At 49.0% G+C, this 12,413-nt stretch overlaps 1 protein-coding gene across 1 annotated transcript; it reads right to left on the bottom strand.

Moving 5' to 3' along the window:
* Positions 1-8,899: 8,899 nt before the first annotated feature.
* LOC123447968 (probable LRR receptor-like serine/threonine-protein kinase RKF3) lies at positions 8,900-11,118 on the bottom strand. Its single transcript, XM_045124718.1, has one exon. It carries the CDS (start codon positions 10,977-10,979, stop codon positions 9,087-9,089), a length of 1,893 nt encoding a protein of 630 aa, XP_044980653.1. The 5' UTR covers positions 10,980-11,118; the 3' UTR covers positions 8,900-9,086.
* Between the last annotated feature and the right edge of the window lie 1,295 nt (positions 11,119-12,413).

Here is a 12,413-nt window from a genome sequence, read left to right as displayed (position 1 = left end):
TCGCAATGTTGGGCCTGTTCGGTAAAACCCTCGACACCAAACTCCACGACAGACCCTCCGTAGCCAATATCCGGCAGCTAGCTTCTCCTAAAAAATTTCATGAGTCTCCGAACGATTGCTCCCACGTATTGCCATTTGACGCGTCCTTAATCGCGGTTACGTGTCGAGCGTTCTCAGCGTTTTTTTTATCTTTTTCAAATACGTTTTTGGCTTTATAGATTATTAGTATTTTTTTGGTGTTTCGGTAGTTTTTCATCGGACATTCTTAGCTTTTAAAAAAAATGTGTGAAAAAACGTGTTTTTTGTTTTTTCTTTTTACGAGAGTCAAGGTTTTGCTTTTGTAAAAGACACGGCGTGGCTTTAAAAATATGTCTTTTATTTTTTTACAAAAGACACAATTCTACTTTTACAAGAGGCATGGACGTACCTCTAGAAAATATAAAAAAATGTTTATTCCTGTAAGAGACATGGTTTTGATTTCATGAGAGGCATGACTTTGTTTTCATGAGAGGCATGGTGTACCTCTCGAAACAAAAAAAAGTGATTTCTGCTTTTTACAAAAGACACGGTTTTGCTTTCGTAAGAGGTACGACCGTGCTTTCGAAAACGGAAAAAACACGTGTTTTCTGTGGCTTTCGCGGGAGGCACAGTTTTGCTTCCGCGAGAGGTACGGTTTGCCTCCGCAAGAGGTACAACCAAGCCTTTCGGTAATCAAAAAACGTGTTTTCTGTTGTTTTTTTCTATCGCGAGAGCCACTGTTTTGCCATCAAGTTTTATTCGTGAAAAAAAAAGTCAAAACCCATTAATATGGGATCTATTTTTAAAGATCTAGATGCGAGAAACCCAACAATAAAAACGATTCAAAATTTAAACTTTCAGTTGCGATAAATGACACACATACAATGCACCACTTATCACAACCTCAAAGGTAAGAATAATGTTTAAAGTGAGTACTCCTTAATAATTAATAAATGATTTCGCTCAGAGTCAGCAAATCATTCACGGGTATAGCTTCTTTGCCCGATCGTTTTCTTCCAGGCTCAAAAGCGTTACTTTTGGTCCACTCGATGATAATGGGTGGGCTGTTTGCAATGGGATGGAATAGTTAACATTAGAACATCTCTAACAGTTGTGCAGCCGCACGGCACGCTAAAATAAATATATAACATCGAAATAACGATTTTTTCATGATGCAGAGCATTGTCTCCAACGAACGCTGTAAAAAATTATGTGCGCGCCGCTCCAGCAGACGCGCTAATCTTTCAGTATCATTTGGGAGCTTTGAGAGGAGGGTACGTGGCTTAATGGTGGGCCCCGACGTGACGTCACCCACCAAGGTCGTTCGTGGCGTCATGAAAAGGCCGTGCGCGAGACCGGTGGTTGGAGGAGCACCGGCAGAGGCGAAGCCAAAGCTCCCCGGGCTAGAGTTTGTGTCGTCGCCGGCGGCGGCGACGGCAGAGGGGTCGCGGGCGTAGGAAAGAGTGAGGGAGATGTCGGCGCGGCCGTCCATGCTGGTTCTCTAAATTGGACCTAAGAGCTGGATATCATCAGACCAGATTGGCACCAGGAGAGGAATATAAAACTGCTTTTCGGACTCACTTGAGCCATTTTGAGTTCTTGGTATTATCTTTTGGCTTGACTGGAGGGCCTAACACATTCAATTTTGCCATAACTAATGCGTTGTCTCCATGTATCATAGAATTTATGTTGGTCTTCTTTGATGATATATTAATTTTCAGTGCTTATTTGATGATATATTAATTTTCGGTGCTTCTTATGAACTTCATCTGCAACATTTGGCTGAAGTGTTAAGGTTGCATTTGAAACACCAATGGCAAGTGAAGTTGTCCAAGTGTGCTTTTGCACAAACTCTGATTGGCTATTTGGGACATATCATCAGTGGCCACATCAGTGGCCAAGGTGTGGCCACTGACCCATCTAAGATATCAGCCATTCAGGAATGGCCAGTTCCTACATCTGCAAAGGAAGTAAGAGGATTTTTCGGTCTAGCTGGTTATTACAGAAAGTTCATAACTCAGTATGGCATGTTGAGTAAACCCTTGACCAATCTCTTGAAAAAGGGTGTCACATTCATTTGGTCAGATAATGAGCAGCAAGCATTTCTGGTATTGAAACAAGCTATCAGCCCCTGTGCTAGCCCTTCCAGATTTTTCAAAAACCTTTGTGGTTGAAAATGATGCTTGTGATGTGGGCATTGGTGCAGTGCTTATGCGGGATGGTCATCCCATTGCCTATGTCAGTAAAGCATTGGGACCCAGAAATAAAAGTCTGTCAATTTATGGAAAAAAAGTATTTAGCTATCTTGCTTGCAGTTGAACATTAGAGACAATATTTGCAGTTAGCTGCATTTGTCATCAGAGCTGATCAAAGAAGCTTGGCTTCTCTATCTGAACAGAGACTTCACACCAGATGGCAGCAGAAAGCCCTCAGCAAGTTATTGGGACTGCAATATACTATCCAATACAAAAAAGGAGTGGAAAACTCAGTAGTTGACTCCTTGTCCAGAAAACCTCATTTAGTTCATGACACAATGCTTAAAACTCATCATTTGTCTTCCGCTCAACCTGCTTGGCTTGATGATATTCAATAGAGCTATGTCAATGACCCCTTTGCAATGGAGTTGATTCAAAAGCTGGCTATAACTCCTACAGCTGATCAGAAGTTTTCCCTCAAAGCTGGTATCCTAAGGATGGGCAAATGTATTTGGGTTGGCAATGAACCACAAGTGCACAGCAAGATTGTGGTTGCATTCCATGATAGTCCTTTGGGTGGTCATTCAGGGTTCCCCGTGACTTATAGACGCATCAAACAACTATTCAAATGGAAGAATATGAGAAGATTCATCAAATCATATGTGCAGCACTATTTGACTTGCCAGCAATCAAAACCAGAAAGGATACCATATTCTGGCTTATTACCGCCTTTGCCTGTACCCAATCTTCCCTGGGAGATGGTTACTATGGATTTTGTGGAAGGATTCCACTGTCTCGCAGATTTAATTTTGTATTGGTGGTGATTAACAAGTTCTCCAAATATGGGCATTTTATTCCATTACATCATCCATTCACAGCTAAAGATGTAGCCGAAGCTTTCTTCAACAATGTATATAAATTGCATGGCCTACCTTAGTCCATTGTGTCGGATAGGGACAAAATCTTTACCAACAAGTTTTGGAGTGAGCTTTTCTAGAAAACTGGCGTACTCCTTTGTATGAGCTCAGCTAGACACCCCCAATCTGATGGACAGACTGAACGTGTCAACGAGCAAGTGGAGTGTTTTCTGCGCTGCTTTGTTAGTGGGCACCTGTCACGCCCAAGATGCGACCCTATCCTCAATTTGGCACGAAGGCCTCGTCAGGGATAGAAGGGCATCTCGTCGGGTCGCAAGAATGAATATCGTTACAAGTACATGTACTGAAAAGAAGAGATATATAATAGAATTGTCTTACACTCGCCACAAGCTACATCAGAGTCACATCAGTACATTACATAATCATCAAGAGTAAAAGCAGGGTCCGACTACGGACGAAAACAAACGAGAAAAGAAGAACGACGTCCATCCTTGCTATCCCAGACTGCCGGCCTGGAACCCATCCTAGATCGATGAAGAAGAAGAAGAAGAAGAAGAAGCAACTCCAAATGAACAATCAACGCGCTCGCGTCGAGTAACCTTTACATGTACCTGCAACTGGTGTTGTAGTAATCTGTGAGCCACAGGGGACTCAACAATCTCATTTCCAAAGGAATCAAGACTAGCAAAGCTTAACGGGTGAGGTATGGTTAAGTGGTGAGGTTGCAGCAGCGGCTAAGCATATATTTGGTGGCTAACTTACGAGTACAAGAAATAAGAGGGGGGGGGAGATCTACGCATAACGGATGTGAACTACTGATGATCAAATGAATGATCCTGAACACCTACCTACGTCAGACATAACCCCACCGTGTCCTCGATCGGAGAAGGAACTCGCGAAAGAGACAGTCACGGTTACGCACTCAGTTGGCATATTTTATTTAAGTTAACTTCAAGTTATCTAGAACCAGTGTTAACCAAAGCTTCCACGTTGCCACATAACCGCGGGCACGGCTTTCCGAAAAGGTTTAACCCTCCAGGGGTGCTCCAACTAGTCCATCACAAATTACCACAAGCCGCATAGAAATCCTCAATCACGAAGCTCGCGATCTCGTCGGATTCCCTAGTGGAAAACCTCAACTCTGAGATTACCCAAAGCATCACCGGAATCCCGATGCACAAGATATTCCGTCAAAAGGTAAAACTAATCCAGCAAGGCCGCCCGACGTGTCAACGATCCCGATAGGAGCCGCGTATCTCGTTCTCAGGACACGGCGGATGGGTCACACTAGGAGAACCAAACCTCAGGTTGCCCCGCGGTGGCCCCGTAGTCTGCCAATTTGGACCAACACTCATGAGGAGCACTGGCCCGGGGGTTGATTAAATTATCCTCGGGGTCCGGAAAGTCCCTATGCAATTTTATTAGGTGTTTAGGCAAATGTAGTATTCCCTCCGTCCTAAAATTCTTGTCTTAGATTTGTTTAGATATAAATGTATCTAGTCAAGTTTTAGTATTTAGATACATCCATTTCTAGACAAAGTTAAGACAAGAATTTTGGGACGGAGGGAGTACCAAAGTTGGGCCTTGCCAGACCAGTCTTAATCTAAAACGAATTATCAAGGGGGTCCCCATAACAACCCCGATAGTGTTAGGAGCGCTCAATTATGGAACATAACACCGGTAGCCGAAAACTAAGGGGGCAAAGGTGGAACAAAACACCAGGCTAGAAAGGCCGAGCCTTCCACCTTTTACCAAGTATATAGGTGCATTAAATTAAATAGCATTTAATATGGTGATATAACAAGGAACCCATGTTTTCACATGGAAGCAACTGCACCTGCAACTAGCAACGCTAACACAGGGTTAAGCAAGCAGTAACATAGCCAATCAGTGGTTTGCTAGGTTGAACAGGTTGAAGGTTTTCATGGCATTGTTGAGAGGCTGATATTTAACATGTGGTAGGCAATGAGACATAACGACAGAAACGATAAAACTAGCATGGCAATGATAGTAATGGTATCTGGGGAAATGGTCATCTTGCCTGAGATCCCGTTTGAAAGAAGAATGACTCCGTGAAGCAGACGAACCAACGTAGTCGAACGGTTCCTCACTTTGTGACACGCTTGCGGAACTCTATCGGAACGGAGCAAACCGGAAACAAACATCAACACAGATATTCACCACACGATGCACAACATGATGCACAACCTAATAAGATGCATGAACAGATCAAAATGCAAGGGATGACATGGCAATTCACCTCATGCAAACACTACACATTAAATGAAGCTCGATATACAACGAGTTGTATATCGACGGAACTCCACGTTTAAGTATTTAATTCACTCCCGATTATTTAACACGCAATATTAAATGTTGTTAACATGGCAAGGGGTGAAGCAATGATTCTACCTGGCATCCTAGACGGTTAACACGCGGAGCATAGAACGGAGCTACGACACAAGAACATGCATCACAAGATAACATGCCATGAATGCGACATGCATGCGAGTTACAATATCACGGCAAGAAGGGAAAGAAGCATATGTCGCCACGGCGAGCGAGAGGGAGCCATGGCGGCAAATCGGAAACAATGTCACGGCAACGTTCCTATCCCGACAACTCGACGAGTAATCGTGCCAACATGCTGGGAACGCGTGCGGGAACGGTAAATAAGATGGGGTGATCCCGGTTACCGGGTTCCCATGTGTCGGCCACAACATAGAGGGACAACGTGCAACAGTCAAACATACGGTGCATACATACATTCAACTCGTACAATACATGCATACGGTTCTCGGCCACGTCTCATCAGTATACCTTCGACGCGTGCGAATCGGAGTGGTTCGGTCCGGTGAAGGGGAACAACGGTCGTCGTGGACGTCGTGGTACCGGTCTCGTCGACGGTAGTCGCTCGCTCGGCGTCGTGGCTCTCGGTCTTCGGCGCCGGTAGTCGTACTCGTTTCGCAGATGGTCGGGGGTCGTCGTCGTTGACGTGGTACTCGCGATCTTACCGGCTCCACGTGTCGGGGATGGTGCACGCGATCTTCGTGACGTTCCAACAGGCAACCGGGCAAGGCAACAACAAGCGGCGACGGCAAGCGGCAGCAACAACTAGTCTAGCAGCAACCTCGGCAAGCGACGACAGCATAACCAGCAACAGCACTAGCTATAGCAGCAGCTAGCAAACAATCAGCAGCTACCACACTCCGCACAGGCAACAGCAACACTTGCAGGCATCGCATGCAGACAAGCACACATGACAACCTAGCATCGGGCAACAACTACCTAAGCACTATCGGCAGCCAGCAACATATACAACAATTCGACAGCAAGCACTAGCATGAGGCAGCAGCCACTATAGCAGCAGCAGCAAAAAACGCAGCGCTACAGCAATCAACTTAGCAGGCTACGGCAGCGGCGCATGCACAGGCGGCAGCAAGAGCAATAGCAAACGCTCGGCAACAGCACGCATCAGCAGGAGCCAGCAGCAATAGGCAACGGAACAGCAGGCAAGCAGCAGCGGCCAACAACAACATCTACAGCCGCGACAGCAGCACAACACGGCGACAGCAACAAGGCAGAGCTCCACGCGGCATGAGGCGCAACACACGGCAACAGCAAGGCAAAGCACATGCACAAACGCAGGGGAACTCCATGGCGTGATGGTGGCGAGCTCCAAGGCGGCGCGCGCACGGGATGATGGGGAGGCCACGGCGCGGCGACCAGGGCGGGCGCGGCGATGGGGAGGCGTGGGGCGCAGGGCTCCTGCAGGCGGCGGTGCGGCCAACGGCAGGGCACGGCGCGGAAGGCGGCGGCCAGAGGAACCGGCGCGAGGCGTGGGGACGAGCACACGGGGACGGGGCGAGGCGGCTGCACGCGAAGGCGGCGAGGCGAGGCCATGGCGGGGAGGATCGGGCGAGGGAGGCGCGACAAGGGGAGGCCGGCGAGCCATGGCTTCCGGTGGCGGGGCCGAGGACGGGCGGGGAGGTGGCTGCGTGAGGGGGAAGGGGATCGAGCACGGGGCAGAGCGACGACGCTCGAGAACGAGGAGTTAGGGCTGGCGGGGCTGTTCGCTAGGGCAAGGGGAGGCCTGGGCCTTGGCCTGCTGGGCCTTGGCCTGGGTCCTCCCCCTTTGGTCTTTTGTTTTCTTTTAAAACAGAAAAAAAATCTTAAACAAAGAAGAACTTTTAATAAAAAAAAGAAAAAAAATGCTTTTGCTCCTTTGAAAACTATACCCCAATCCATAAAATTAGATTGGGCATTTTAAACAAATAAAAATGAAACCTTTTCGAAGAGTAAAATAAAACCTTTTAAAGAATTAAAAATTAAAACCCTTTTGAAGAATAAAATAAAACCTCTTTTATTTAAAGAATAAAATAAAAGCCTTTAAAAGAGAAAATAAAATTGGACGGTTTTAAAATAAAACGAAAGGAGAAAATAAAGAAAAACCCAAGGGGTTGCCCCCACATTTAATAAAAGGGGTTTTTAAAAGAAGACGCTCTCTTTTTAAAAGGATTAAAACGGAAACTTTACACAACCCCAAAACAAATCAAAGAGAAGAGAGGAGGGGAGTTCCTATCACCCTAAGACTCGGAGAGCACTCGAAGCACCACACGCGAGAGACGATGCAAGATGCCATGCATGATGCGACGATGCAAACTAAATGATGATGCAACGAATAAAACTAATCACACGACGGAAACGAAAATAAAGGGGAATCTTCTGGAACGTCGGCAACGGACTGTCACAGCACCCTTCTCGTTGGGCAAAATGGATCTCATTGTGTGAGTTTTTGTACAATACCAACATGCATTCTGCTACAGGAAAGACTCCATTTGAGATAGTCTATGGTCATGGTCCTCGTCACTTTGGAGTAGCAGCAGATGATACAATTCAGTCAACTGATCTGCAGCAATGGTTGATTCATCGAGCAGTGGTTCTGGAATCTGTCTTCGTGCTCAACAACGAATGAAACATCAAGCAGATAAGCACCGCACTGATCGTTCCTTTGTTGTGGGCGATCGTGTCTTCCTCAAGCTGCAGCCTGGGCGATCGTGTCTTCCTCAAGCTACAGCCTTACCTTCAGTCGTCAGTAGCACCCAGAGCTAACCACAAGTTAGCCTTCAAGTTTTATGGTCCATTTGAGATTCTGGAAAGAATTGGTGAACTAGCATACAAACTGCTTCTACCACACACTAGCAAAGTGCACCCAGCCTTCCACGTCTCATTGCTCAAAAAAGTACTTCCTCCAAACTGTCAACCCCTGCTCAGATTCCTGAGCAAGTCCTACAACAACGAGTAATCAAGCGTGGGCATCCTTCCTGGTGCAAGTGTTGATCAAGTGGAGCAACCTGCCAGTGGATATGACTACTTGGGAGGACAAGATCTCGCTGCAGCAAAAGTTTTCTCGAGCACCGGCTTGCCCGCTTCTAAGGGAGGGATTGTCAGCGAACCAGAAGCAGAGCATCCTCATGCGGGCTGGTCCAAGAGGGAGACCCGCAAGCCAGCCCGACTTGCGGGTGGCGAATGGGCCTGAGGCCAGCTGTTACTTAAGACAGGCAAGCGGATCGGGCGCGGCGGCTGGAACCTGGCGAGCGTGTGCGTTGCGTGTTCTTCCTCCTCTCCTCTCTCTCCCGTCCTTCTCCTGGTTTGAAATTGTAGCTACCTTCTATGAAGATGAATGAAATTCGATGATTCCTAGCTCTAGACCTCACATAAGCTTTCGACATATCATCTCCAAAAACTCAAAAAATAAAAGAAAGGAAAGAAGCTTCCATCAATTACTAAGCTGCATATGTACAGTAGTAAAGATAAACAACATTATATATGTTTAAACGAATTGAACTGTCACACGAGAATCATATATTTCCTGTGAGATCAAAAATACATTTAATCATCTATAACAGCTGCCTGCAATGCGTAATCCAAGAAATAAAATGAAGCTAACAAAACAAAGATGATAGACATTAAATTGCAACTGAGAAACAAAATGTCATGTTTCTTTTGGAGATTCCCGTGTAGCATCCTCGTTTCTATGAATAAAAGACCGGAAACCAGAGGGACTGAACAGCTGACCTGAGCCGGTGCTGCTCACTGACCTCTCAATCTCGGCCAGGTTTGCAACAACAGGGAGAGGCCTGTCCGGAATGATTAACGGCCCTGGTGCTGAATCTGCTTCTAGTATCTTCACCGCTTGCTCCATTGTTGGCCTGGCATGCAGCTGTGGATGTGTGCAGAGTGCTGCCACAAGTACATACTTCTCCATGACCTTAGTAGGACCAGGTTCAGCCATTCCTTCCTGGAGCACATCCAGCGTCTTCCCCCTCCGAACCAATGACCAAGCCCAGTCAGCAAGCACGAAGCTCTCTCCCTCATTGAGAGACATGAATGCTCTCTTCCCACTCAGAAGCTCAAGAAGAACAACTCCGAAGCTGTAGACATCACTCTTCTCAGTTAACTGGCCATAGAGGGCATACTCTGGAGCGACATAGCCCATTGTGCCAGCAACCCGTGTGCTCACGTGTGTCATCCCTTCGGGTGCAAACTTGGCCAATCCAAAATCGGCCACCTTTGCCTCAAAATCATCATCGAGCAAGATGTTGCTTGCCTTGATGTCCCTGTGAATGATAGCTGGCTGTGTGCCACGGTGCAGGTAGGACAGCCCCCGTGCCATCCCGATGGCAATCCTCTGCCTCACTGGCCATGCCATCAGGCACTCCCCGGCGCCGAAGAGGTGGTCGTGGAGGCTGCCATTATGCATGAGGTCGCACACAATCATCCGCTGGTGCCCCTCTCTCTGCGTGGCGGCGATGCAGTAGCCACGGAGCGCAACCAGGTTGACATGGCGCACGCTGGCCACCACCTCCACCTCATGTGCGAACGCGGCATCCCCGGCTGCCGAGCAGTTCTTGAAGCGTTTCACTGCCACCTCCGCGCCATCTGGGAGCACCCCCTTGTAGACATTCCCGAAGCCACCGCGGCCGATGATGCTGTCTCTAGCGAAGCTCCCCGTGGCCATCTTGATGTCGTCGTAGGTGAACTTGAGCAGGGTGGTGCTGGCGGTGATGGACTCCATCGCAAGCGAGCGCTTGCTCCTGCTGTCCGCGGCCAGTGCGGCAGCGGCAGCCCGCCTCCGGCGTCGCCACACGAAGAACCACGAACCAGCAGCGGCAGCAACTAGCAGTACAAAGGCGACACATCCAAAGACGACGCCGTAGAGCCAGGCAGAGGCGCCGGGCCCGTTGGAGGGTTCGGGATTGACATTAAGGAGGTACAGGCAGTTGGCTGTGTCTGGGTCGTCGGGGCCGCGTAGGCTGGCCGCGGCGCCGGCGTATATGAAGGGGTACTGGACGCAGCCGGTGACATCGTTTCCACCGTCGGGGGAACCAGGCAGGAGGTAGGCTGCGGCCGTCTTGCTGAGCGAGGTGGTGCAGGCGGTGCAGACCGGAACGGGGCCAAGCTCGCGGTAGCAGCTGGCGTTGATGTCCCTGCGGGCGGAGGCAGGCACTCGGTTGTCGAAATCCCCTCGCGTGGAGATGTTGCCGCATCCAGGAGCGGAGAGGAGCGCATCGATGCCCGCGAGGCCACAGGCATCGGGCGGGGAGAGCGGGAAGGGGAGCGCGTCGCGGAGCGGCGGGAGGCAGGAGGAGTTGGGGACGAGGAAGGAGCCGGTGGCGGCGAGGTGGAGGGAGAGGAGGAGCCGGACGGACTGGAGCGCGAAGGCGCAGCGGGAGGCGTCGTCGGAGGGGAGCGGCGGGGCGAGGAAGGGACGCAGGGCGGTGAAGTTTAGCGGGCACCGCGGCGGCGAGGGGGCGATGCTGGGCTGGGCGTGGAGCGTGGCGGGGAAGAGGATGAAGGCGAGGAGGAGGGGGAGAAGGCGGGACATGGGTGGGGATCAGGAGAAGGAGCAAAGGAGGGTTGAGTTGACCATCGATTTGGGAAGGGAGATGGGGAACGGCCGGCCACGGGGATGGATGTTCGACCACCACCCACCCACCCACCCACCCACCCACCAGCCGCCTTTCTCCAGCTCCTTCAGCGTCAATCATCAGTCTCGGCTTTTCCCTGTTGTGGGCACGGAGGGTGGGTGGGGTCGTGATACGCGCTGCCTCTCGAGCGGCGGCGGCGAACCCAATCCGCTGGTTCCAGGAGCCAGCTAACCGGCTGGTCGGCGCCGCAGCACGCAGCACCTTCCTCCTGCTCGAGCATGAAGTCGTCGTATTTGCAGCCTTTTTACTGCAACTCGAACTTACGATCCAGATTTCGTCGGTTTACGAGTGGAAATAGGACCGTGTCGATTCAGATTTGTATTTGCGTCGGTCCGACGCCTAACGCGCGGCCACATCTTTGGCTTATCTCATCCGCCGGTTAGAACAAAGGTTATCGCGGTCACGGTTCGTACCAGTCTAGCAATGCTACATGCACCTATGCTACATAAATGTTTTACGTAATGTGTTACATGGACCAATCAAATTAAAGTCTGAAGGATGAAGCGCCCCCACCTCTTGAAAAGGGGGGGACAAAGTTAATTAGTTAGGAGACTTACGTTAATCTTCATAAAGCTTATGTAGATGCAGCATTTTCCGTACTAGTCCATGCCGGCAGATAACACGACCGACGACCTACAAAATACTCGCTCTACAGTCTCACGTAGGCAATAGAGCCAGTAGCACTTAAAATGAATAAGTTTTTGATGTGTCAACAAAGCCAGCGGCCATCACACCCGTCAGCACTTCGAAATGAACGCACATTGGCCACGGCCCTAGGTTCACCTAGTTCAGGCCATCGTCGGCGAATATCTTCTTCTGCCGATTCGCGAACCAAGCCTTTGTCGGAATCGGGGTTACGCAAACCCACAAAGGTTCGAACTTTGGGGTGCGCTCGCTCTCCTACCGTGTTTTACCTCTCGACCTCACTACGACTCTTCAACGGCTCGAGCTTAGGACAACAAACAAGGACCCACAAGCAGTTTACCCAGGTTCAGGCCACCTTACGGTGTAAAACCTTACTTCTCATTGTTTGGATTGCTTGAGGTGGAAGACGAGTACAAAGGCGGATTCTTGCCCCAGCCGAGATGATGCCCCCCGGATACAGAGACCGGGCCTCTCTTTTGTATTGGTCTTGGTCCTCTTGTTGGAAATATGTCCTAGAGGCAATAATAAAATAGTTATTATTATATTTCTTGTTTCAAGATAATTGTTTATTATCCATGTTATAATTGTATTGAATGAAAACATAAATGCATGTGTGAATATATAGACAAAACAATGTCCCTAGTGAGCCTCCAGTTGACTAGTTTGTTGATCAAGGATGGTTAAGG

The sequence above is a fragment of the Hordeum vulgare genome, chromosome 4H (assembly GCF_904849725.1).
Source record: "Hordeum vulgare subsp. vulgare chromosome 4H, MorexV3_pseudomolecules_assembly, whole genome shotgun sequence".
Lineage (NCBI taxonomy): Eukaryota > Viridiplantae > Streptophyta > Magnoliopsida > Poales > Poaceae > Hordeum > Hordeum vulgare.
Note: the sequence above shows the minus strand (reverse complement) of the source record. Positions and strands in the feature narration are given on the sequence as shown.